The sequence below is a fragment of the Phacochoerus africanus genome, chromosome 10 (genome assembly GCF_016906955.1).
Source record: "Phacochoerus africanus isolate WHEZ1 chromosome 10, ROS_Pafr_v1, whole genome shotgun sequence".
NCBI classification, from domain to species: Eukaryota; Metazoa; Chordata; class Mammalia; order Artiodactyla; family Suidae; genus Phacochoerus; species Phacochoerus africanus.
In genome coordinates this window covers 105,123,671-105,150,132 of record NC_062553.1, presented here as the reverse complement: position 1 = coordinate 105,150,132, position 26,462 = coordinate 105,123,671, and the positions used below count along the sequence as shown (strand labels likewise).

The window sequence follows — 26,462 nt, the reverse complement described above, 5'->3', positions numbered from 1 at the left end:
TGCCTAGCTGAACTGAAGAACACCCATAATCCAGGACCCAGCAAAATGCTCTCATGTGTATATACCAATAAGACACGTAATGGATATCTACTGCAGCATTGTTTTTTAATAATGAAAGAATGGAAACCACTTAACTACTCACCAGTAAGAGAAAAAATAAACTCTGGTTGCTTAAATCTTAAAATAGGAGTTAACATTTACACAGCAGTTGAAGTGAACAAAATCTACATGGACAGATTATAAATACACAATGAAGCTATATAATTTCACACATTAAAAATATAAACAAACTTTGGCTTGTAAGAATTTTTCAGTACTGTGATACATATTTTATTTAAAATTTTTTATCATGAGTATTGGGGGGGGGGGCTGTACTCTCAGCATATGGAAGTTCCCAGGCTAGGGGTTGAATTGGAGCTACAGCTGCCAGCCTGTGCCACAGCCACAGCAACTGGGGATCTGAGCCACATCTGTGACCTACACCACAGCTCACAGCAATGCCGGACCCCCAACCCACTGAGTGGGGCTAGGGATCGAACCCACATCCTTATGGATCTTGGTCAGGTTAGTTTCTGCTGTACCACAACAGGAACTTTGATAATGAATATTTTTTAAATAAATCCGAACAGTATTTTTTAAATTATAGTCATCACCTTGCTTCAATAATTGTCAATATTTGCCAAGCCTGGTATATATTTTTGAATAACAAAATTTATGCTGAGGAAATGGCCATAAGCCAGGACCCACAAACGAGCACGGAACAAGGCGAAAGGACCATCACGTTCTAATGCAGGCGCTACCATCATAAGCAGTGTGACCCTTGCATACTGAATTTCTCTGAACAGCTTCCCCTCTGGAGTCAGAAGACTTCAACTTTTTTTCTTAATTTAAGTATAGTTGATTTACAATGTTGTACCAATTTCCGCTGCACAGCAAAGCGATCCAGTCACACATATACCTACACTCCCTTTCATATATTATCTTCATCATCATCTATCCCAAGAGATTGTATAGAGTCCCCTGTGCTATACAATAGGACCTCATTGCTTATCCATTCTAAGTGTAATGCAATGCACTAACCCCAAACTCTGGACTGGGAAGACTTCCAATTGGACAATAAAATGTCTGGGGCAAAAGGAAATAATCAGGAAGCAAACTTTCCAGAAGATACAAAGAGAGACATCTAAAAGACGCAAAACACTAAGAAGACTCAAAGGATCTAAAACTCAAATCAAAACACGAAATCTCAAAACACTACAAGATCTAAAACTCAAATCAAAACGCTAAAATTAGACTCCCCATGCCTTAGCATTCATAATCAAATGAGCTGAGATCTCTTCTAACTCCATGGAGAATATGATTTCGGCCTCAGATATGTTCCTGGGGCAAGTACTTACACAGCTGCCTCCTCTCCAAAAACCCATCTTCTCTTCTCCCTAAATCGAGGGTCTGCTTTAATACCAGGTTAGCCAGTGGCTTCCTGAGAGCTCTCCTTGCTCCTTACATTACCTTGCTCACTCCCATAGGTGCCGCTGGCAGAGACAAGGAGGGCTGGGGGTAACCTGGCTCTGACAACCTAAGTTTCTGGAACGGTGCAGAGCAGGAAGGGATTGGAAGAACTGGTAAACAAGAGCCAAACCAAGTTGTTTGGAAAGGTGGACACATACCTCTTGAAGCAGTGTGCTGCTGTAAGGACCCAGCAGCTGCTCAGGAGTGTGGCCCCGCAGAGCAGGCTGCCACCTCCATGAGATGACTTCAGTCGGAGGGACACTTGCCAAGGCCAACCACCCCTGACAAGAAAGGAAGCCACACATCAATATCCATAAATGGCAGAAAATCTTCCACTAAAACAATGACTTAGAAGGCTTAAAAACAAAACAAAAAACAAACAAAAAGGAGTTCCTGTTGTGGCTCAGCAGCTTAAGAATCTGATTTCTCCATGAGAAAGACAGGATTTTATATCTGCCAGTACACATCTGCTACTTACTAGAATCTGTTTTTCTCTACTGTCTGTATGAAATTTAGAAAGTGGTTGACTGAAGCTACTTGTATAGGAGTTCCTGCTGTGGCTCAGTGGGTTGAGAACCCAACTAGTATCAAATCCATGTACATTTGATCCCTGGCCTCACTCAGTGGGTTAAGGATCTGGTATTGCTATGGCCGTGGTGGAGGCTGGCAGCTTGCAGCTCCTATTCAACCCTTAGCCTGGGAACTTCCATATGCTGTGGGCACAGCGCTAAGAAGAAAAAGGAAAAAAAAAAAAAAAAAAAGGCTTGCAGGTGAGAGGAAAGGAGCATAAAAGGAACTCTGGGATGTAAGACCCTCTCCTACTTAGAGAAGGATATTCCTGCAGCTTTAAGCAGACCTCCCTGAAGATTTCTGCATAGGCATTTGCATGCATCTCACATATCTCTGACATTCCTCTTTATATTTCATGATTCAAAGCATATTTTCTCCCCTCACTCTACCCTCACCTAAGCAGCCTGAAGAAACAGTCAATAAACAAAGTCCTGGCTTCCCATTAGAAAATTCATCAAATAAAAAAATTATATGAAAATGAGTCACATCCAAAACAAATACATTCTAAATTAAATGAATTTGTAGTTATACTTTTTTTTTTAGCTCACGTTAAATTAGTTTGTTTCTGCCACATAACTTTTCAGTGAGCCATCTAGCTCATAAATTAGGGAAGAGTGATTTGAGGAGAAACATGGTCCATGAAAAGTAAATACAGGTCAACAGATAGTGAAGTTATCAGTGTAATTATTTAATTTAGAAAATAAAATAAGTAAATAAAACTCTGCCTAAATTGTAACCTGCTATGTATATACATAATTCTGTAACATGGAAAATCTCTTCTGAAGAAACTTTTACCTTAAAGAATTTTTCCCACCAATGATTCTCTTTTGCCGACGATGCAGTAATCTCAAACCACAAACAGATGAGAGGGACTCTGAAACAGAAAGAGGTTTGGTTGGTTGGTTGGTTGGTCTGTCTTTTTAGGGCCACGCCCGCGGTATATGGAGGTTCCCACGCTAGGGGTCAAACTGGAGCTGCAGCTGCCAGCCTACACCACAGCCACAGCAACATGGGATCCAACACCACAGCTCACAGCAACGCTGGATCCTTTACTCCCTGAGCAAAGCCAAGGATCAAACCCGCGTCCTGGTGGATACTAGTTGGGATCGTTACTGCTGAGCCATGATGGGAACGCCCCAGAAAGAGGTTTTTAATTCACCTATCATACGGCTGATAGTGGGGTAAAGAGAGAAGTGACACATTCCCCTACTGCTTCTTCCTCCATTTTAAAATGGCCTTTTCGAGAAAATCATGGACTTGGAGAAGAGACTTGTGGCTGCCTGATGGGAGGGGGAGGGAGTGGGAGGGATCGGGAGCTTGGGCTTATCAGACACAATTTAGAATAGATTTACAAGGAGATCCTGCTGAATAGCATTGAGAACTTTGTCTAGATACTCATGTTGCAACAGGACAAAGGGTGGGGGAAAAAATGTAATTGTAATGTATACATATAAGGATAACCTGACCCCCTTGCTGTACAGTGGGAAAATAAAAAAAATTATAAAAAAAAAAGAAAATCCATGTGATCAATATGGAATCTATGTCAATAGACACAAGTTGGATTTGAAACATCCATTCCTGATTTTTAAAAATAACTCTCAGTAGCTAGGACAGAAGGGAATCTCTAACCTGATCTCTAGTTATCAGGTTCCCCAAACTAATAAAGATGATTTTAAAAAAAATTTAAAAAATGGCCTTTTCGCTTCAAATTTTAGGATATTTTTCTTATAATAAAAATTAAACATTTTGTCATTGAACCAAGGCAACAATAATTCACAAGTAGACCAGGGACTTTCTGAGGTTTCTGACAGTCAGCTCCGAAGAGAGGTCACTGCCTTCTGAATGGTTTGGCCCTGTCCAGCACATCATCCTTACGGGAACTGACATCTCCTCCTCTGCTGATTATGAAGACAGTTCAGGAGTTCAGAAATACTAACAAGAGAACTACAGAAGGAAACAATGGTTTGAATTACTTGATTTTCACAGACAACACTCTGCCAAGCCACATATACAAATGTAACTCAGAGGAGCAAAGCAAATTTCCCAGATGGAATTCTGACATAAATTTATTTTATTCATATAGCATATTACTATATGGAAAGGCTTTACCGAGCCCATGTCAGTGGCAAACTGTACTTAAGGATGCATAGTCAAATGTCTCGAGATAACAGATTTCTATCAAGAGCATAAAACAAAGAAGACTTAAATTTAAAATATGTGAGAGTTCCCACTGTGGCACAATGGGCATCTCTGGAGCTCTGGGACACAACTTTGATCCCCAGCCCAGCACAGTGGGTTAAGGATCCAGCGTGGCCATGGCAGCAGCATAGATCATAACTGCAGTTGGGATCTAATCCCTGGCCCAGGGGGCAACTCCATATGCCACAGGGAAGCCCAAAAAGGAAGAAAAAATATATATATATATACACACACATACATATATATATTTATTTATATATTAAAAGTGGAGTTCTCACTTACGGCACAGTGGGTTAAGAATCTGACCACACCTGCTCAGGTCTCTGCAGAGGCAGGGGTTCAATCCTTGGCCCAGTGCAGTGGGTTAAAGGATCTGATATTGCCACAGGTGTGGATCAGATTCAATCCCTGGCTCTGGGAACTTTCACAGACAGTGGCTGCAGTCATGTATACAATAGACACACACACACACACAAAGGTGGTGTATAAAAGAAGGGAAAATAGAATAAAGTAGACTAGTTTTAAAAGTAATTTTAGAAAGTAGGACAATGCACATGGGGGTATTTTGTTTCTTTGGTTAAATACCTGTGTATAAAGTGTATATATATATACTGTGTTTCTATCTATGTAAGAAGAGGAATTCCCTAGTGACCTACAGGTTAAGGATTTGGCATTGTCACTGCTGTGGCTCTGGTTCAGTCCCTGGCCTGAGAACTTCCACACGCTGTGGGCTCAGGCAAAAACAAACAAACAAACAAACAAACACTTAAAAAACAAAAAACAAAAACAAAAAAAGAGAAGGGTGGAAATTCTGCCAAGACCATGGAAATCTAGTCAGCACTAATGGTTTCCCTTAATAACCAGGCAGAAGGGAGCCCACAGGGAATCAGCACTAGTTATTTCTTCACTAAGGTGGAGGGTCAACATTGCATATGTATCAAGATGATTAATTTGTCAAACGATCTCAGAGACATGCTGTCAAACTTTAATCTTCATCTCTTAGGATATGAGTCCCCTACATGACACTGAAAATTATAAAATACCAGAAAAACGTAAGTTTCCAATAATGGTCCAAGTCAGGTCAGCGTAAATAATGCCAAGACAAGGGATGACGTAATACTGAGCAAGCAAAACTGAAAGTTTATATCCTTCTGCAGAAAAGTACCAGAATTTAAGGAAATAAAATCTATTGAAGAACATAAAATCCACTGTTACCAAAAAAAAAGCTATAGGAGTGCCTGTTATGGCTCATCAGGTTAAGAACCCAACTATCCATGAGGATGCAGGGTGGATCCCTGGCCCTGCTCTGTGGGTTAAGGATCCAGTATTGCTGTGAGTTATGGCATACAGGTTGAGGACACAGCTCGGATGCTGCATTGCTGTGGCTGTGGTGTAGGTCAGCAGCTGTAGCTCTGATTCGACCCCTAGCCTGGGAACCTCCATATGCCCAGGTGTACCCCTAAAAAGACCAAAAAAATTATAAAGTAAAATTCACTTATAAAAGGATCCCATCAACTGGCTTATCAAATCATAGTTATTACATACACCATTTAATATACAAATAGATATAGATAAATAAATATACAGACATAAAACAAAGCATGCAGGGTTATAAGCATTCTTCTTCACACTGAGAAGAACCTCAGATAGTGAAGAATCATATTAATACCGAATTTACTTACTGCATTGTCTTTAACAGTTATTAAAAGATGTTAGAAAAAGAGAATGCTCAGCTATAAATGCATCTGATTTTAAGAAAACAATGTAGGGGAGTTCCCGTCGTGGCACGGTGGTTAACGAATCCGACTAGGAACCATGAGGTTGTGGGTTCGGTCCCTGCCCTTGCTCAGTGGGTTAACGATCCGGCATTGCCGTGAGCTGTGGTGTAGGTTGCAGACTCGGCTTGGATCCTGCGTTGCTGTGGCTCTGGCGTAGGCTGGTGGCTACAGCTCCAATTCGACCCCTAGCCTGGGAACCTCCATATGCCGTGGGAGCTGCCCAAGAAATGGCAAAAAGACAAAAAAAAAAAAAAAAAAGAAAGAAAACAATGTAGGAATTCCCTGATGCCCTGGCGGTTAAGGATCTGGTGTTGTCTGCTATGGCTCTGGTTCCATCCCTAGCCTGGGAACTTCCACATGCTCTTGGTCTGGCCAAAACTACCCCAAAACAAAAACAAAGAAAATCTGATGTATCAAAACTGTGAACTTTCAATCCACATAAAGAAGTGACTGTTCTCTTCATAAAATACAACCACAGTTTTCTCCAAAAGAGCTAGTTTTTCCCCTTATTCATTTAAAACAGTATCTGTTTCATAAAAATTAAACTCAAAACTTTTAATAACTCTTCTATTTACATTAGTATGAAACATCCATGACTATATTGTATTAAAAGATTACTTCTCATTTTCCTTATATTTTTAAATTTAAGAGAATAGAAATTATAAAAGATAATTTTCTTTTTGCAATTAATTTTAAAAAAATCCCTATTGTGTAAGATACTAATGAGTGGAAGAAATGCCTTTCTCTGACTCATCTTTAAATTTTCATTTCTTTATTTTTCTTAAGCAATTGTCAATTGTGAATCTTCAAGAATACCAGCAAGTTTGACAGTTCTATTACATCCAGAGAAGGAATGGTTAGAAATGGCTGAGAATGTCAAAAGCAGACAATCCCAGAGATTACAAAATTCTGTAAATGCACTCCTTTCCCTAAACCCTGCTCTTTCTATAAATCCCACCCAGGAAAGTTTATCAAGAATCACTGCCTCTACTAGCACAAGGAACAAGGATTGAATATATTCCTATGAAAGGAGATTTTCATTATCAAATTACTGCCTATAATAATGAAGTGGGGATTAGCATTCTTTAACTTGTTTAAGCCCCAGAAGGTGACTTACCTTTATTACTGTTACCTGATGCTTTCTTGCCAAAATAATCACAAATAACTCCTGCATCTTCACTGTGGCGGCAATTGTGTTTTCCAATATCTTGTTTGATACAGTCAGCCAGGGACCTCTCATTGCCTGTGCACTTCACATTATCCACGTGGATAGGTCCCTTTCCTTCCCCAAAATAAGCCATGGTTCTTGCTCTGGCAGGACCCCTGAAAATAAAGCATTCTTGAGGATGTGGAGAAGCAGTCAGTCATATACTTGAATAAATCACAACGGACGACACCCCCACTCAATTATACATATATTAAAATTATCATCCCTCTGGGCTAAAAAAAAATATTGATTTCAAGACTCTGTCAAAAAAAGTTTAGAGTTCCCGTCATGGCGCAGTGGAAACGAACCCGACTAGTATCCATGAGGATGTGGGTTTGAGCCCTGACCTTGCTCAGTGGGCAGGGGATCCAGTGATGCCGTGAGCTGCGGGGTAGGTTGCAGATGCGGCTCGGATCCCAGGTTACTGTGGCTGTGGCTGTGGCCGGCATGTGTAGCTCCAATTTGACCTCTAGCCTTGGAACTTCCATATGTCACAGGTGTGGTCCTAAAAAGAAGAAAAAGAAAAAAAAAAGTGTAAGAGAGTTAGTAACTATATATTCTTTGTTTTTATATCCCAGTTTCTTGATTATATCTTAGCTTCTACTAAGAAAGTCACATTTAATTACATGTCAAAAATTTATGATAGTCTTAAACTCTAGTTTAAGCAGGGGGAAAAAATTATCTCAAAATTTTCTACTCCCTTCCAGAGCATAATAGCCTCATAAAATGGGTATGATATTTCCAAGAAAATTATGAGAATTAAAAAATTACCTAGAGAGCTAAGAATTTTAAAACCTACTTTAGAAGTAAAAAACCCACAACTTTTAACTGAGAAGGAGATAACCAGAAATCATGACTAGAAGGCAGACTTACTTTTGGTATATCCCTTTTCTTTTATTTCTGTCTTTTAAAATAATATATTACTAAAGAGTTCCCGCTGTGGCACAATTGGATCAGTGGCGTCTTTGGAGCACCGGGATGCAGGTTCAATCCCTGGCCCAGCACAGTGGGTTAAGGACCCAGCATTGCTGCAACTGCAGTTTAGGTTGCGACTAAGGCTCGAATCTGATCCCTGGTCCTGGAACCCCATGTGCCGCAGGGCAGCCAAAAAAGAAGAAAAAGTAATAATAATATATTACTTCTTTTAAATACCCCAATACAAAAACTTTTTAATGAAATACTTCAAACTAATACCATATTCAAAACTCAATTCCTGATAAATTAATGATATAATTATGAATGGCAAAGTTTTAGGGTTTGAATTACAGGAAAATTATCCTTTGAACTTCAAGTCTGGGAGCGATTTATGAAACAAAACTTAGAAATTAAAAGACTGATAAATTCAGCAAAAATTAAATTAAGAATGCTACTGTAGTAAAAACCACCCAAAGGAAAGTGAAAAGACAAATTTAAAAGTTGGTGAATACATTTGCAATGCATAATTATATATATATTTGTTCATGAATACATTCTCTAAAAGAGGGAAATAGCATATAATATACAAATAATTCTCAAACTCCATTTAAAAAATAAAAAAAAACAATAGAAAAACAGGCAAAAGACAGCTTTAAAAATAAAAGAAACTATATTATTAAAAATGACAATTTGGACCAGACTTCTAAAATCAAAATAGATTCCTCTTAATTAAGACATGTTATTATACTTTCCTTATAGTTATGGAAGGAACTCATGCAAAGTAGTTTATTGATATGAATTATCTGAGGAATTTGCTTAAATAATCCCCTTTTAGCAATGAGATCTAGCCTCACATGCTTGTAGTTGGCAGCATTTTCATTTCAGAAATATACTTCATCATTTCTTCTGTATTGGTAAATGCTCTTCTGATGTAAATTGCAAATGAAAATAATATTTAACCCATTAGAAATGCTTAGAGTCATAGAAAATCAAACAGGTGACTCTAAAGATGCTCTTGAATCTTTTTTTAATATAAAACTTTTAATAGTTGTATAAGTAATAAATGCTCATTGTATCAAGTGTGCAAAATAAAAGTATAAAAAATTTCAACAACACACTGCTAGCATTTAGGTACACATTTATGGGGAAAATACTAATGGTTAACAGTTTAAAAAAATTCATTGTACAAATTAGTGTATCTCAAACTAAGTGGGTCTTAGATTTATTTTTTAATAAGCCCCAGGTGATTCCTATGCAGGTGGTTCTATAGCAAATTTCTTTCTTTTTTTTTTCTTTTTTTTTTTTTTTGCTTTTTAGGGCCACACCTGCGGTATACGGAGGTTCCCAGGCTAGGGGTCGAATCAGAGCTGTAGCCACCAGCCTACCAGCCTACGCCACAGCCACAGCAACATCAGATCTGAGCCACATCTACGACCTACACCAAAGCTCATGGCAATACCAGATCTCCAACCCACTGAGAGAAGCCAGGGATCGAACCCTCAACCTCATGGTTCCTAGTTGGATTTCATTTCCACTGCACCACGACAGGAACTCCATATAAATCAAATTTCAATGTGGAAAAAAATTATTTCCCTGCTGTTGCACATTTATTTTAAAAACTTTAGACTTTTGGAGTTCCCTTCATGTTTCAGCGGTTAACGAACCCAACAAGGATCCGTGAGGATTCGAGTTTGATCCCTGGCCTTGCTCTGTGGGTTAAAGGATCCAGCATTGCCATGAGCTGTGGTGTAGGCTGCAGATGTAGCTCAGATCTGGTGTGCTGCGGCTGTGGCATAGGCCAGTAGCCGTAGCTCCAATTCCTCCCCTAGCCTGGTAACTTCCATGTGCTGCAGGTGTGGCCCTAAAAAGCCAAAATATATATATATATATATATATATATATATATATATATTAGACTTTTTACAATTATATACAGCTGTATACATATATCTTTATGGGAAATTTGAAATGCTTCCTAGAAGTGGAATTTTTATTCAACAGGTCTAAACATTTTTTTAAGATTCTTGATATATATTGCTGAATACAGGGCACATCTTTGGAAAGCAAGTCATTCACTTGAAATATGTATAAGTAAAATGTAACTTTAAAAAAAAAAGGTATTTTTCTGTTTTACTTTGTATACTACAGTTGGGATCTATCTGGAGTTCATTTCTGTCTAGTATTAGTAAGGGTTCTATTTCTGTCCCTAAAGTAATTGTTTCAATTACTCTTCCTGCTGATGTAAAGGGCTTTTTTATTTACTGATTTATCATGACTATAAGTACACAAGCCATTTCTTGGTCTTCATAGTTCAGTAATTGGCTACACATTAGAACTACCTGTGGGAGCTTTTAAAATATAACACAACCTTAACCCTACCTGATGTCAATTAAAGTAGAATTAAGACGTCAAATGGGAATAGGGCCAGGCATGGGTAATATTTTTCAAGTCCCAAAGTGATCTCAATGCACAACCAAGCTGTTAACCACCGCTGAAGTTGGTATCACTGACATCTTTGCCTACTCCTGTGCCAGTATTACATGGAATGGATTTCAGATGAATTTGCAAGCCAAATTCCCCTGCCCACCCAACATACACACCAAGAAAAACATAAGATTTTTATGAGAATAGCATTTAATATACAGGTTACTTTCTATTTTGTCTTCCCATTCAGGTTTGTGGAGGATCACTTCAGAAGTCTTCCAGCTTTAGTAAAGACTTATTTTTTTTTCATATAGACCTCAATTCTTAAAAAGTTTATTCCTTGATTGTTTTCTCTAGTTTTGTACCTTCTATAAATGAGATTATTTTAGTTTTCTACCTAGCATATAGGAATATGCTTTTTAAAACATTTATATTTTATACTGGTATATTAATAAACACTAGTTTTAGTGTCCTTTCGCTTGATTCTCTGAGGTTTTCTGGGTGGACAATTGCATTATTCACATAACAGTTCTGACTTTCTCTTCATTACAATACCTCAATTCCTGATGATTAGTGGGAACTCCAGACAATGCTGAGTCATTGCTGTAATAGCATACACGCTTACTTTGTTCCTACTTGATGCCTGTTTGTGATATAAACTTAGTTTTATTTTACTCTCAGCTTCCTAAGAGATTTGAAGGAGTGTTAATTTCTTATCATGTAGCTTTTCAGCATTATTAAGATACTTTATTTTCATTTATAGACAACACTGAAATACATTAACTGAATGCCTCATTTTGAATTACCTTCATGCTTGCAGTAGATTCTGTTTATGGTATATCATTCTTTTAATACACTGCCAAATTGAATGTGCTATATTTTGTTTAGAAATTTTAATGTCAATTTATGAGTTTGTGTACTTGTCTAGTCTTAAGGTCAAGTTATATTAGCCTCAAAAAATGACTGGAAAGATTTTCACCTCTCTTTTTTTCATTTGCAACAATTTATATAACTCAAGAATCAGCTGTGTCTTAACAATTGGTCAAGGAATTCCCACTGTGATAAAGTGTGTTAAGAATCTCACTGCAGCAGCTCTGGTCACCACAGAGGCACAAGTTCGATCCCCAGCCTAGCACACTGGGTTAAAGGAAGGATCAGGCGTTCCCGCGGCTGCAGTGTAGGCTGTGGTTGTGGCTCAGATTCAAACTCTGGCCCCAGAGTTTCCATATGCCGTGGGTGCAGACATAAAATTTTTTTTAAAAAATTGGTCAAAACGCTTCAGCAAAAAATCTGAGTGATTTATTCTGTGGTCATTAATTTCTGTGAGTTTTGCATCAACTTTGATAATTATATTTTTATTGAAAATATAGTTTTCTAGATAATTGTTCATTTCATCTAGATTTCCAAGTTCATTAGCTAAAAGTAGTTCATGATATTCTACAATTTTTCACCCTTCTTTGTAGCTTTGCTTACATTTCTTTTCTCTAATGTTTACTTATATTCTCTATCCTTTTTCCTAATCAGAACTGCCAGATATTATTTTACTAATATTTTTTAAAATGGAAACAACTATTGATATGTTCATGTGTAAAATAGAGCAATTTGAAACTCAAATAGGCATAATTTGAATAAAATTCAAAATTAATAGCATCCTGACACTAACATCCCAAATGATTCACATCAGTTTGGGGCATGAGGATGAGTAGAGGTGGAAAGTAAATAACAGTATGCTAAATGTATTGATGTTTTTCAGGAAGGGAAAGTTACATATAATTTTTGAAATTGGTAAGAACATATGCCAGTAAGCTTGCTAAAAAATTTAGAGAATTTCTAGTAAAATAACAAGAATGCTGAAATTCCGGATCACTAGAGAAAGGAAAGAGAGAAAAGTGAAAATTGGATTGCTTGCAAATCAAAGAACAAAAGGTTACAAAAAGAATAGAAAATAAAGCATGATAAATAGCATAAAAGCAGATGATAGGTGGAAGTAAACACATAGGAAACAAAATTAACTCATTAAATAAAAGAGGATTTTTTTTTTTTTTTGTCTTCTTAGGGCTGCGCTAGCAGCATATGGAAGTTCCTAGGCTAGGGGTCCAATCGGAGCTGTAGCTGCTGGCCTACACCAGAGCCACAGAAACACAGGATCCCAGCCGTGTCTGCAACCTACACCACAGCTCACAGCAACGCTGGATCCTTAACCCACTCAGCAAGGCCAGGGCTCAAACCCAAGTCTTCATGGATGCTAGTCAGGTTCATTACCACTCAGCTACCACAGGAACTCCAAACAGGATGATTTTTTTTTAGCCATTTACCAATCAATGCAGAGACTAAAAAGAATGCACTATTTTAAATATATCAACAAGAACTAGGGAACACTCTAATAAAAGTAAATAATCAAAGATGGTTTCAATTATACAGAGAAACCTAATAAATTTTTCTTTGATTTAAAAAAAAAATAATTAAGGGCTGTGTCACCACTAGAATTCATAGCTGAAACTGTAGTAGGCTCTTCTACATTAGCCTTTTTTAATGCAATTAACTTTTTTATTCTTTCTTTTTTTAATGTTTAATTTTTTTATTGAAGTACAGTTAATTTATAACATCATGTTAGTTTCAGGTGTACAGCATAGCAATTTAGGTTCTTTTCTCTAATAAGTTATAAAATACTGAGTATAGTCCCCTGTAGTATGCAGTAGGTCTTATTGGTTATCCATTTCCTATATAGTAGTGTGTATATATAAATCCCAACCTCCTAAATTATCCCTTTCATCTGAGTACCAAGTGTTCCTGGGAGTAGATGATGACTTTCCAAGGCATATCAGGACTTTATAGAAACAATAAAATCATCTTTATAGACACAATAAAATCATCACTGAAATCCATGTGCATTCTCTTCTAAAACTGGTCTTGCTAAAGAAAGACCAAGTCAACTTCTCTTTCAAAATTTCCCTTTTCCCACTTCACAAAAGAAAGGTATTACCTTTCACTTACCTCAAAACCAATCACAGTGCATTGCTCTAAGATTTAAAAGCCTCTAAAGCGGCCAAAAGAACAATTCAAAAATAAGTGATAGCAATGAAGCCTCCTTTAATTCAAACACCATAAACCCAACCCATCAGTCTAAGAAATAGGAGTTTGGTCAACTTTTCTTTCCTATGTTTAATAATTATTTGCCAAATTTTATTATTTTTTGGTGCTGTTTTTAATTATTTGTGTACTAGAAATCATAAAATCCTGAGAGGAACGTATTAGAAGAATTTAATTTCTCTCTTGCTCTATGTGTACACATACGCACACACACATTTTTAAAAGCATAGGAACATTAGGATTCTGTGGGGAGGAAAAAACTACAATTTCAAGGAGAAAAAGGAACTGTGTAAATTTTTGAAGGTCAAAGAAGAGCTTGTTTGTGTATTTTTTAAGTGAATAACAGAGTAGCAAAGCACTAAGATATCTGTATCTTATGGGATATAATTAAGAGAGTGATGTAACCATTCTATTTTTAAATGTCATACAAAAATATTCCAAAAATTAAATGCCTTGCAGTTATTTAAATGTAAGATAAAAATACTTAATTTGAGGTCTGTACTAAAACAATAGGGGTAGATCACTTAAAAATTCTTTAAAGGGATACTATTCTAATAAACACAGGGTTGAAGGACAACATCAAATGGAAAGATATGCTAATGGATTCACACAAAGTTCAAATAGAATGGAATTTCCATAATGGCTATTTAGTCTATCTTAACGAGGTTAACTGACAGCTAGCAACACATGTTCTCTCATCCTCTAAAAAAAAGTGCTCATATGCTAGACTTTGTCAGACATTACGTAATATGTCATTAAAAAGTGTCTTTTACTTTCTGTCCACTCTCAGCATATCTATGTTAGTTACCAATCACGTTTCTGGGTTTTACTACTTCATTGCTGTTTCTGCCATCATGAAAAAGCTTTCCAATGCTATTTGGATTCTCAGTGTTTCTAAGGACTAATCCTCAAGTATGATATAGCTGGCTTGAGCGACAGGCCTCTGGAATTCTTGTTAATAAAGCTCAAGTCTTTTGACAGCTTCAACATTTTCTGGATTGATTTCTACAAACAAATGCTTTATTAAAATTTTTTAATCATTCAAAGGAGACATGGGGAAAAAGATCCCCCGTTCTAATCACCTACCTATTTACAATTACATACATGTTCTTACATGAAATTCCATTTCTCCTCAGTGGGAAATTATAAAAATGTTCAAGTATATTTAGATTCATCAAGTATCTAAATGATTCTCATTTAAATATTATTTAAAGGCTGATTTTAGGTAAGGGAGTTGACTGAGAATATAAGAACAAAAAGTTTGTTCTTTTTGGAGAAAGGAATGTTAGAAATGTAGTGAGCAAAGGAAACAAACTGTTGACTAAACTCATGTAGGCATCTAATGTAGATTCTTCCTACCTTCCTTTACCATCCCTTATTTTGAAAGCTGAAAATGTGTCACAGATCACCCATTTTGAATACAGAAAATCTGTATTACAAATAAGGGACCCACTGACCATAAGACAATTGGAACTGCAACTAAGTCCAAAACTGAGCAGTAAACTGAAGTAGTATCTGAATAACCAAAAACAAATTTTGACTTAAAACTTCAGAAAAAATTTTGAACTTTTATTAAAATAGAAATAATTTTAAAAATAGAAAAATAAAGAGTTCCCACTGTGGCTCAGTGGGTTAAGAACCCAACACAGTGTCCATGAGGATGCAGGTTCCATCCCTGAACTTGCTCAGTGGGTGAAGGATCCAGCATTGCTACGAGCTGCAGTGTAAGTCGAAGAAGTGATTTGGATCTGGTGTTGTGGTGGCTGTGGTGTAGGCCAGTAGCTGCCCCTCCAATTCAACCCCTAACCTGGGAGCTTCCATAAAAAGAAAAAAAAAATAGAAATATATTCTGCATAGGAATAACCAGTTAAATTCATCAATATTTAAGATACACTTAGATTTAAAATTAAGGATCTATTTTAAAATCCAAACCACTATTAGTAATCCAACATAAGCTAGGCAATTTATGTATATTAGCTTAAATTCCATAACCCTCTAAATTATAACATGTTCCATGTATTTCCAACTCCAAAATCAATCAGACCTTTTACAGTCATTTGCAGACATGCATAGTCTTCAAAAATTTGAGTTGCCCAGCTGAGGTCTCACAAGGAAATAAGCTGCCTTTTTAGTTTAGTTCCCAAACTGGAATTAAGTATCCTTCTCCCAGCCCACTGACTGCCACATGTTTCACATTATAACTCATGCCTGAAAGAAACCTATCAAACACACTTATTTTCTCCAAAAGGGACATCACACAGCCTTCCTTCATTCAGAAATACTGGACAGCACTTCAGCAAAATGCTTAGGGGCCATTTAAAATGGAAATCAGGAGTCCTCATTGTGCATCAGCAGTAATGAACCCAACTAGTGTACATGAGGACACAGGTTCAATCCCTGGCCTCACTCAATGGGTCGAGGATCCAGCGTTGCCGTGAGCTGTGGTGTAGGTTGCAGATGTGGCTTGGATCCTGCATTGCTAGGGCTGTGGTGTAGGCTGGCAGCTGTGGGTCTGATTCAACCCCTAGCCTAGGAACATCTATATGCCATGGGTGCAGCCCTAAGAAGACAAAAATAAAAATTAAAAATTAAAAAAAAATGGAAATCATCAACGAAAAGGCACAGAAATAAAGAATTAAAAAACAAAAACAAAAAAACACTAGTAGGCTACAAAAAAGGACTGCTGCTTGCAAGCACGAGAGCTAAAATAAGAAGGCAGGACATTACTCAGTTCAACCCCAGCTCTAGAGGCAATGGCTCTGTATCTCCTAATTCAACGTTCCCAGTGACTACAGAACATAATTACTGTACAGAGTAAAAACCAACTACAATTTCAGTAACTATAGAATGAATCCCTTCTAAGGCTACTGTGTTGAAACATAAATCATAACACCTTTGGCAGACAGAAGAAGTACTATGAAGAGTCAAGATTTATCAGACTGTTATTAAAGCTACATTTCTTATGTAACATAATGTATATTTCTTGTGAAAAAATAAAAAACTTTAAATAGACTCTACTTAGTATTTCTTTATAATTCTGAGTCAAATTAGCATGCTGCCAGTACTTTCAGTTGAATCATAGAAATTAATTTTAGGCAAGAACAAGTATAAAAAAAATCAGAAATATTCTCAAGTAACCATCCCAAATAATTAGGTTTTGCTTACTTGTAGCCAAGCTGTCGACAGATCACAGTTGCATCTTTATCAGTCCACCCATCATCACAAATTGTTCCCCACTGGCCATTGATAAAAACCTCCACTCGTCCTTCTTTCTTATTTTCTCCATCCATCAGTCTGATTGGAAAACCTAAGGAATGATTCAAAAGTATCAGAAAAGCCAAAACAAACTGATGCTAAAGCACAAGAGATTTTATAAAATATTGTTTTTAAAATGAGTTAAAAATCAGTTGGGTAAGGAGAGAGAGCAATTTAAAAAAAAAAAAAAAAGCAAATGGAGTTCCCTTCGTGGCTCAGTGGTTAACGAACCCAACTAGGATGCATGAGGATGTGGGTTCGATCCCTGGCCTCACTCAGTGGGTTAAGGATCCAGCGTTGCCGTGAGCTGTGATGTAGGCTGCAGACACAGCTCAGATCCTGCATTGCTGTGGCTGTGGCATAGGCTGGCAGCTGCAGCTCTGATTTGACCCCTAGCCTGGAACCTCCACATGCCACAGGTGTGGCCCTAAAAAAAAAAAGAAGAAGAAGGAAAAAAAGCCCTAACTACAGTTTACATACTGTCATACGGTGAATTGTGAGGGTATCAGAGTGGGCTCTAATCCAATTTGCACACATATACAGATGGAAGATAGTGTGAATAGAATGGGGAGAAAATGACCATGTACAAGCCAAGGACAGACGCCTGGAACAGATTTTTCCCTCCCAGCCCTCAGAAGGAACCAACCTTACAGACACCTTGATTCTGGTCTTCAAGACTCCAGAAGTATGAGACAACAAATACCTGTTGTTTATACCACTAGGTACAGCAGCCCAAGCGAACTAATATACATACTTTTGATTACCTAGTTCCTAGAAGGGTCTCAGCTTCAGGGCCACTAAGATTTGTCCATAAGGACTTAGGGACTACAATCAAACATGGTGAAATTATCAGAACTAAAGAGCAGTGAAGTAAGCAGCTAATGAACTCACTAGATAAGAGTTTAGCCTTTTTTTTTTTTTTTTTTTTTTTGGCTTTTTAGGGCCACACTCATGGCATATGGAGGTTCCCAGGCTAGGGGTCTAATCGGACCTGTAACCTCCGGCCTACGCCAGAGCCACAGCAACGCAGGATCCGAGCGGAGTCTGCGACCTACACCACAGCTCACAGCAACGCTGGATCCTTAACACACTGAGCAAGGGCAGGGATCGAACCCGCAACCTCATGGTTCCTAGTCAAATTCGTTAACCACTGCGCCATGACGGGAACGCCTAGATATGAGTTTAAACTAACATATGTAATCATTAGATAACATCTGGTAACTGAGAGAAAATACTGTTGGCAAGATGGACACATCCGACTTCGATTCCTCTGATCCTCTTTGTGGCCCCTGGGGTTGCTGGCTCTCTCATTTCTGTCCCTAATCATACTCACTTCATGGGACAGGCATCACAGTAGAATTAACAGAACGAAGTCAAAATCAATAAACGTCTGTGGCGTGCCTACTCTCGGCACTGCTTAACATTAGTTAAAAATCTTGGTGTTTAGGTATGTCACAAAATGCAGTATATTTGAAAATTCATATTTCTTTGTATCATATCTGAAATCTGGGGGTTCTTTGCAAGAAAAGCAAGGCAAAATAAGTGATCCTCAGAGAAAAAATCTAAACAGATGAAATCCTTAAAGTTTTCGATTTTTACATTTTTTAGATCTTTGGTACAAAGTTAAGAAATCATAGGCCCATGGAATTAGACTTCCACATTCCATCCTAATTGTTTTGTGGGCAGTTTTTCATACACCATAAAAATAAAAATTATGAAGTATTTTTAAAGCCTAAGTTGAATACTTCATAAAGATAATACAAACAATATTTCTGAACCTAATCTTAGCCACTCATTTTAGAAAATCATTGGATTTTCAATGCTTGAAGGGAAATTGAATGACAGAAGTCATTCAATCAATACTACTTCAGTTTATGTTCTTTCTGTTATGGCAATAATAATATATATGGCTTTATTTCTAAGATCTTCAATAAATATAAAATGCTTGGGAAAACTAAACAGTTCTATGGATATATAGCCTCTCTAATTATATATCTCAAATTTGGATTACAGTAGAGTTTTCTTTATTTCAATTTTCCCGTAACATGATTTAATATATGTTAATATTTAAGAAAATATTTTTCCTAGAACTAAGATAAAATCTAGCATAAATGGGAGTTCCCGTAGTGGCGCAGTGGTTAATGAATCCAATTAGGAACCATGAAGTGGCGGGTTCGGTCCCTGCCCTTGCTCAGTGGGTTAACGATCCAGTGTTGCCCTGAGCTGTGGTGTAGGTTGCAGACGCAGCTCGGATCCCGCGTTGCTGTGGCTCTGGTATAGGCCGGTGGCTACGGCTCCGATTAGACCCCTAGGTTGGGAACCTCCATATGCCGCAGAAGCAGCCCAAGAAATAGCAAAAAGACCAAAAAAAAAAAAAATAGCATAAATGTAAACTAAAAGTCAAATTTTATACTATAAAATTAAGCAGGAGACATTCTCACCCTGAAAGAACTCTCTGCTAAGCTTTAATACTCTGAACTTTAGAATTAATGCAATATTAAAATGAGAAATCCACATATTTACCATTCCACAAACTTCCCCCAACTCACATAGGTATTAACTCCATCATTATTAAAATTACTTCCACTGACCTAGAATATTGCTTTCGAGCATTCCATCTACCACGCACCCAAAAATAGAAAGTGTCTATTGAACTATTACTAATTTTGAGAAAAGTTTCATGCACATTTAAAGTTAAGGTCCACAAATTTCAAAGAGTCAAAAACTGTAATGGTCTAATAGCTCTTATCATAGTCCCAAAGAAGTAAAAAAATCTCAAGTGTTTTTAAAATGCTGTTGTTTATATCACTATTCCATGATCTCCTTCTCTAAGCTTCTCTTTTAATTATGCAATCCTTTTTGATAAGTGGGAAAGTAATGATCTCTTTGGATGAATAAATGGTAATCTGATTCTATTCCAAAAGGATAATTTAGCTCAAATATAATGTTCTTCTGACAAATGAATAGTTAATAGACGTTACTGAAATTAGTCCCAAAGAATGCATAATGATGATCCCATATTTTATGAATAATTATCACCCTCAGCTTTTTAAATTTTTAAAAAATATATCTATAATCCTAGAAATAAAAAGATTTTTAGAAGAATGAAAAGATTAGCTGTCCTAACTATATGCATGTATTTAACTGTACAGGTTTTCAACGAACTCAGATTACAGTATTTCATATAGTATTTATAATATGTCATCACCTGGAATACTAATGGAGTATGCCTGAAAATACCTGCTATCTGGGACTAAGAGGATCCATTTCTAGCAAAGAGGCTCTATCTCCGCCAACCACCCACAATCATTCATCAAATAATCCTGGGAGGATCATAAATCCTCCATAAGAAGAAACAAGCAAGAGAGAAGAACAAATGAAAGGAGAAAAATTGGAAACAGAACCTACAAGGGATGGAGTAAAACACTGCATTTCCACCTGGTATAATGCTAGATTAGCGCAGTGAGTGACTGTGAGCTCACAGTTTGTTGAGTGCAGTGAGGAATCACCCAGGTACCCTGACAAACTTAAATATACGCACAAGCTAATACTGTGGGACCCAACTCATTCCATCATTTTATAACGTGAAGATTCCAACTTCACAGCTTCAAAACATGAGAATACGAAAGGGGTTGATTCAAGCCTGAGGTGAAAACTAAGAACGACCTGAGGTTATTTTAACATCTGTGCACCCCAAAACACATGTATAGCTAGAAATAGAGCCATGGTAGTGTCCTGGCACATCTTTTGAATATCTCCCTCTATATTTTTCATCCATATTTATTCTGTCCTCCTCATCAGAGGTTAAGTCTGTCAAGGATATATAATTGCTCTCTGCTCACAAAAGGATCTTTACCTATAAATATTTAAGACCATTAGATGGGCTTTTATCTGACTAAAAGTCTGAAGAAATTTGGAACTAGGGATAATAAAGCACACTAATGGTTTTTAGTAACAGGGTATCTTAGAAAGATAGATGGACTGTTTACACCAATGAATCCACCTAGGAGCTGAGAAACTTGAAAGATCTAGGTTAGGACAGAGTAATGAATGGCTGGTAACCAATGACTGACAAGGCCTCAGGACTAAAGAAGAAATAAATCATGAATGGCAGGAGAGAGAGCTATCATTTTGTTCTGATTTTTTTTTTCTTTTTGCCTTTTCTAGGGCTGCTCCTGCAGCATATGGAGGTTCCCAGGCCAGGGGTCTAATCAGAGCCATAGCTGCTGGCCTACACCAGAGCCACAGCAACATAGGATCCCAGCCGTGTCTGCAACCTACACCACAGCTCACAGCAATGCTGAATCCTTAACCCACTGAGCAAGGCCAGGGATTGAACCCTCGACCTCACAGTTCCTAGTTGGATTCCTTAACCACTGAGCCATGACGGGAACTCCTGATTTTTTTTTTTTTTTAATCCTTTCTCAAATAGTTCATTAGAATTCAAGTTAAGTGAGAAGCAGAATAGGTGACTAATCAGCTGGGGAATGGACATTGCAGCTTCTTTATTCCATCTTTCAGACATATGTGAGTAGAAACATTTTTAGTGAGAACATAGGCTTATAGTTAGAAAAAAAATAGGAGTAGAAATTTAATAACATCGGTGGAAAGATTATTTTCTTTCCAAAGGCAATTTACTGAAAATTAGAGTATTATGGGAAATAGACAAAAAAAAAAAAGCCAAAAATGAGAACCGCTTCACATTCCAGACCAGTGAATAGAGGTGCAGTGGCTACTGAAATACAGACACTTAAGAACTGTGGCAGGACCTCACCCAGAGAGAGTCTGTGTCCATCCCCGCCTGGGTGGCAGGAGATACTAACATCCTCCCAATGGCTGCAATCATGCCTTCCCCACGGTCTGCGGGAACACTGAAGGAGACTGGTTTCCTTTCCCAAGCAGCTGACGTCATCCAACCATATGGGCCCTGTGCTCTCTTCTAAGTGGTTTGCTGAGGCTTGTTTGCCATATCTGCAGCAATAAAATAAACACCATTCATAGGTCTGCTGTCTCTCATTTCAAGGAACCACAAAACATAAAACAATGTAATTAAGCATCATGACTCCAGAGTGGGTATTTGTTCTTCCTACTAGCTTAAGAACTTAGTTCTAAGAGCAGTGCTCACTCCATCACATATTCTGAACGTCTTAACAATTTTGGATTGATTGAATGGGTAACTAGTGGATAATTAATCCTTTTCCCCCATCCACTCTTGTATTTTTTTAAAAATTCAACCCATCAACCAGAGAGAATGTAGACAAAGAAATAAACCTCAAATTCCTGACTGTGGAAATAACACAGTGGACCCAAAATGAGATCATCTGCATCAGCCTCTGAAAAGCCATCTGAGCTCATTGGATTTCATTAGCTGCTCAAGGCCCTCTTAGTATCCTCTCTTCCAAGGAAAAAAAAAAGTGTGTATTAGTTCAGTGATTTATTCATCCATGATGAAACTCAGGTTTAAGTCTATCAAAATCAGGTTAATGACAATGTTCTTAGCTTTCATAAGATCACATAAATCTGGTTTTTAAAGTTTTTATAAATTAGGAGTTCCCATTGTGGCTCAGCAGGTTAAGAACCTGACACAGTATCTGTAAGGATATGGCTTAGATCCCTGGCCTTGCTCAGTGGGTTAAGGATCCAGCATTACCACAAGCTGCAGAGTAGGCTGCAGATGCGGCTCAGATCTGTTGTGGCTGCACAGGCCAGCAGCTGCAGCTCCATTCAACCTTTAGCCCAGGAACTTCCATATGCCGCAGATGTGACCACTACAAAAAAAGAAAAATAAAATAAAAATTTTATAAATTATATTTGTGTTCCAATTGACTTTATTTGTAACACTACCTTACCAAAAAAAAAAAAAAAAACTAAATGTATTATACTAAATACACATGGTGTACAAATAGGAAAGATCTGCAAAATTAAAAATTGGTAACTAGGTCAGTCTGTACCTTCATTCTTCCTCCACCCAATTTTGATTTCTTTTGTTCTGTAAAATCCAAACAAACCTTTAGAAATCCCTAAAAGATACTGGAAGTGTCTTTCAGTTCTCAGTCTATATGATTAAGCACTTACTCATAAGTTTTATGTCAATCACTCCCATCATTGGATGTTTTTTAACTAAGAATATGAAGAGGTCCTTCTGTCTGCAAGATGATTTTTCCTAATTGTTTCTCCATGAATTTCCCTAATTGTTTTTTCCCAGGTACTTAGTTATTAAATGTATTTAATAAAATGAACATTTCAGTAATTAAAACAATGTAATTTTACTGAGTCATTCTAAGACTTCTATTTTGCTGACTAACCAAGTCTCAACTAGAAAAGTAATTATTCTAAATCCCATATTGCTATCAATTTCAATTTATACCATGTTTCAAAAAAAATGCATCAATTTGATTACCATCCATCCATGTCAACTATACAGCAGATAACAGGAGGTCATTTTACTTCAGAATTTCATTTGTATAAAGAAACCCAGAGTTCTACTTTCTCATTCCTAAAGAGTATTCTCTAGAAACTCCTCAGTAAACTAAAATGTAAATGTAGCACATGCCTATTCTACTTTCTAACACAATCATTTAGAACTTTTAACAAATATTATTGAGAACACTTTTAGAACCATTAAGCTCTGATACTCTGTATATGCAAGAGAAACTGAATGTACTTGTGAAACAAAATAAAATATGGAGAAAAAAAACAGTGTCATTCAATTGTTTTCATTAATAAGGAAAAATATGAAAATAGGAAATATTAGTATTTTTGAATTTTTCTAAATTTGTGAAAAGAGGATACAGTTCTCAGACTAACAGAGATTCACTCAGATGAAATGACATTTAAGTAATTCTTATTAATTAAACATCAATATTTATTTGGCTGGTAAGTCATACTCCTTGACTCGTTAAGTATAATAACTGCACTGCCCATGAAAATTCAAAATATCCAGCAACAACATGTATCTATATCTTCATGATACCATTATTTGTTAACAGTAAAAATTAAACTAGGTTAAATATTAACTTATGGTATGAACATTCAACAATTATCATGTTATTAAAATTACGACTGTGCAGTAATATACAAATAAAAAGTTGAAAGCATATTTCTTGTAATAATACATAGGAAAAATTGCTTATCTACTACTAGAGCTGTCATAAAGTTATACACACAAGTTATGATAATGATGGTGTTAGAATGGAAAAACTATGGATAGTTTTTTTATTTTCTCCATTTTCCAAACTTTCTCTAACATTTTATTTAGAGATTTAAATCTAACAAATTTAAAAATATATGTTTAAACATGGTCATAACCTGCTTGAATGAAAGTATATTCTTAAGGTTTAATCAATGTTGGCAATTAGCTCTATCTCAATCTGAAATGAAATAATTTTGCTCATTTTTGCAAGCATGAGACAATTACTTCAAGCATGATATAGAAATATGGAAAACAAGAAAGAATGGGCATTCATGGGCTTCATTCAGATATTAGCTCAAAGGCATCATTTGCAGTTACTTCAACCAACTTAAGTCTTTACTCTGGAATGCATTATGTGTGTGTCACGAAATATATCACCCAAAGCATGATACTCAGTTTTTAAGAGGGCGAGGTCAAGGGTGAGTTCGAAAGGTCATCTCATGAGAAGAAAGCTGTTTTTCTCAAATAAAAGTGATAATTATCATCACATTCTGAGAAAGGAAATAATGTAATACTAAAGCATTTGACATTGGACTTCTCTTCAATTTTAGATACAATGATGTCAGCACTGATAACACCCAATAGCAGGGATGCCTGAGAACAAAACTGAGCATTCAAAGCATACAGTCTTACTTGAATAGACACGATGGGACCTAAAAGTCATCTGTGGCTCCAACCAATTATTCAAGAAGAGGGGTGGTGGCAGGAAAGGCAAATGAGATAAATAGCAAAAAAAGGTTATTTGCCATCAGAAAAAAAAATGATTGCCTTTTATTGTTGAACTATGATATGTAGATAAGCAGATAAGAAGGTAGGAAGGCAGGTAGATAATGATAGAGAATATCATTTTATTTTTAGTATAATGGAAATTACAAGTAAGGATTACAAAATGAGACTTTAGAAAATATAACTTGGCATTTTGCTGCCTTGCATCAATGGATCTTACTTAAATCCCAGCTGTCGGCAAACCACATATGTATTTAGCTCAGTCCAGCCATCGTCACAGACAGTCCCCCACTGTCCCTTGTGATATACCTCCAGGCGACCTTCATGGTTGTTTTTACTGCCTGCAAGTCTGATGACCCCGTCTGTGACAAGAAGGAGACACAGAAACTAAGCAAATAGTTATCCAAAAAAGATAGAACAACATTTTAATTTTACAAGAAATATCACCCTGCTCAGATGTCTCTCTCTCAACCTTTTGTTAAACTTATACTAGAACTGTGCCCAATGATCTAAGGTCATTGGATTGTTTCTGAAGTAAGTCATAACACATATCTGTCTTAACAAAATAGTCTTTCCTTTTTATTTGTACTCCTATGTCTAAATAGAAAAATATATTCTGATAAAATTCCAAAGCAGTTGTTTTGATTTCTCCAGATTAAATAATATTTAGGAAACTTCCTATGGCTTCAATCTCCTTAAGTATGAGCAATATTTAGTCATTTAAATTGAAAAAGTATCAAAAAAATACTAACTTGGAAATAGTTCAAAAATTTAACTGTGAATGAAAAAATATTGATATACAAAGACAGAAAAAGCTACTCTGGTTAAAAAAGTAATCTATCATGTCAATGCATTAATAATTCCCTAGGCATTCATAAATTACAAAAACTGAGGTACATGTTTCACTTTTGCTCTTTTATTGATAATACAAATCTAAATTTGAATTTTGTGAATTCATTGAATAACTAATTCCCAGAGAATCCTATAAAAAGCTTTTAAGCAGATATACAATACGATGAAGTTATTCCCCAAAAAGTATATTAAAAAGCCATTTCCACCCAAAATAATCCAAAGACTTCCCAAATGAAATACATAAATTATCTTGGGTAAAAAAATCATACTTTTCATGAATCTCTGGGATCTTTTAAAGTAAATGAATGTCTCCTAGCAACAGAATCACTTATTAATGTAAAATTTTACTCTCTGCAAAGCACTGTTAAACTTATTACCTCATTTTACCATCACAGCAATGCTACAAGACTATCTTCATTTGAAAGAGGAAGAAATGGAGGCTCAAGAAGATGAAGCACCCTGACTTACAATCTGGTGTAAATTTTATATTTTTATTGTGTATAAATGTGTTACTCTAATAAAAAAAAAAAACGGTGTCTACAGAACTATGTAAATTAAAAAGCAGATCTTCAGCATTTCACAGCATTTCGCGAACACGGCATTAGTGTTCCATTTAATTTTTTTAAAGATTAAAACTCCCATTTTCTTCTTCAAGCTCTTTTTACTATAGAAACAACAGATTTGTGATGACCCAACTTCTCCTGCCTGTCCACTTCCTTATTCTTCCCCCAAAACATTACAGGCT

General features: G+C 36.6%; 1 protein-coding gene across 1 annotated transcript in view; it reads right to left on the bottom strand.

Annotated features, from left to right (window-relative positions):
• PRSS12 (serine protease 12) overlaps positions 1-26,462 on the bottom strand; it is a 74,907-nt gene that overhangs the window by 15,255 nt on the left and 33,190 nt on the right. Inside the window, exons 6-11 of the mRNA XM_047798625.1 lie at positions 25,086-25,227; positions 21,722-21,918; positions 16,858-16,999; positions 7,174-7,379; positions 2,875-2,953; positions 1,668-1,790 (exon numbers count right to left, since the gene is read on the bottom strand). Of these exons, the coding sequence (XP_047654581.1) occupies positions 1,668-1,790; positions 2,875-2,953; positions 7,174-7,379; positions 16,858-16,999; positions 21,722-21,918; positions 25,086-25,227 (889 nt within the window). The remainder of the gene's footprint in view (positions 1-1,667; positions 1,791-2,874; positions 2,954-7,173; positions 7,380-16,857; positions 17,000-21,721; positions 21,919-25,085; positions 25,228-26,462) is intronic.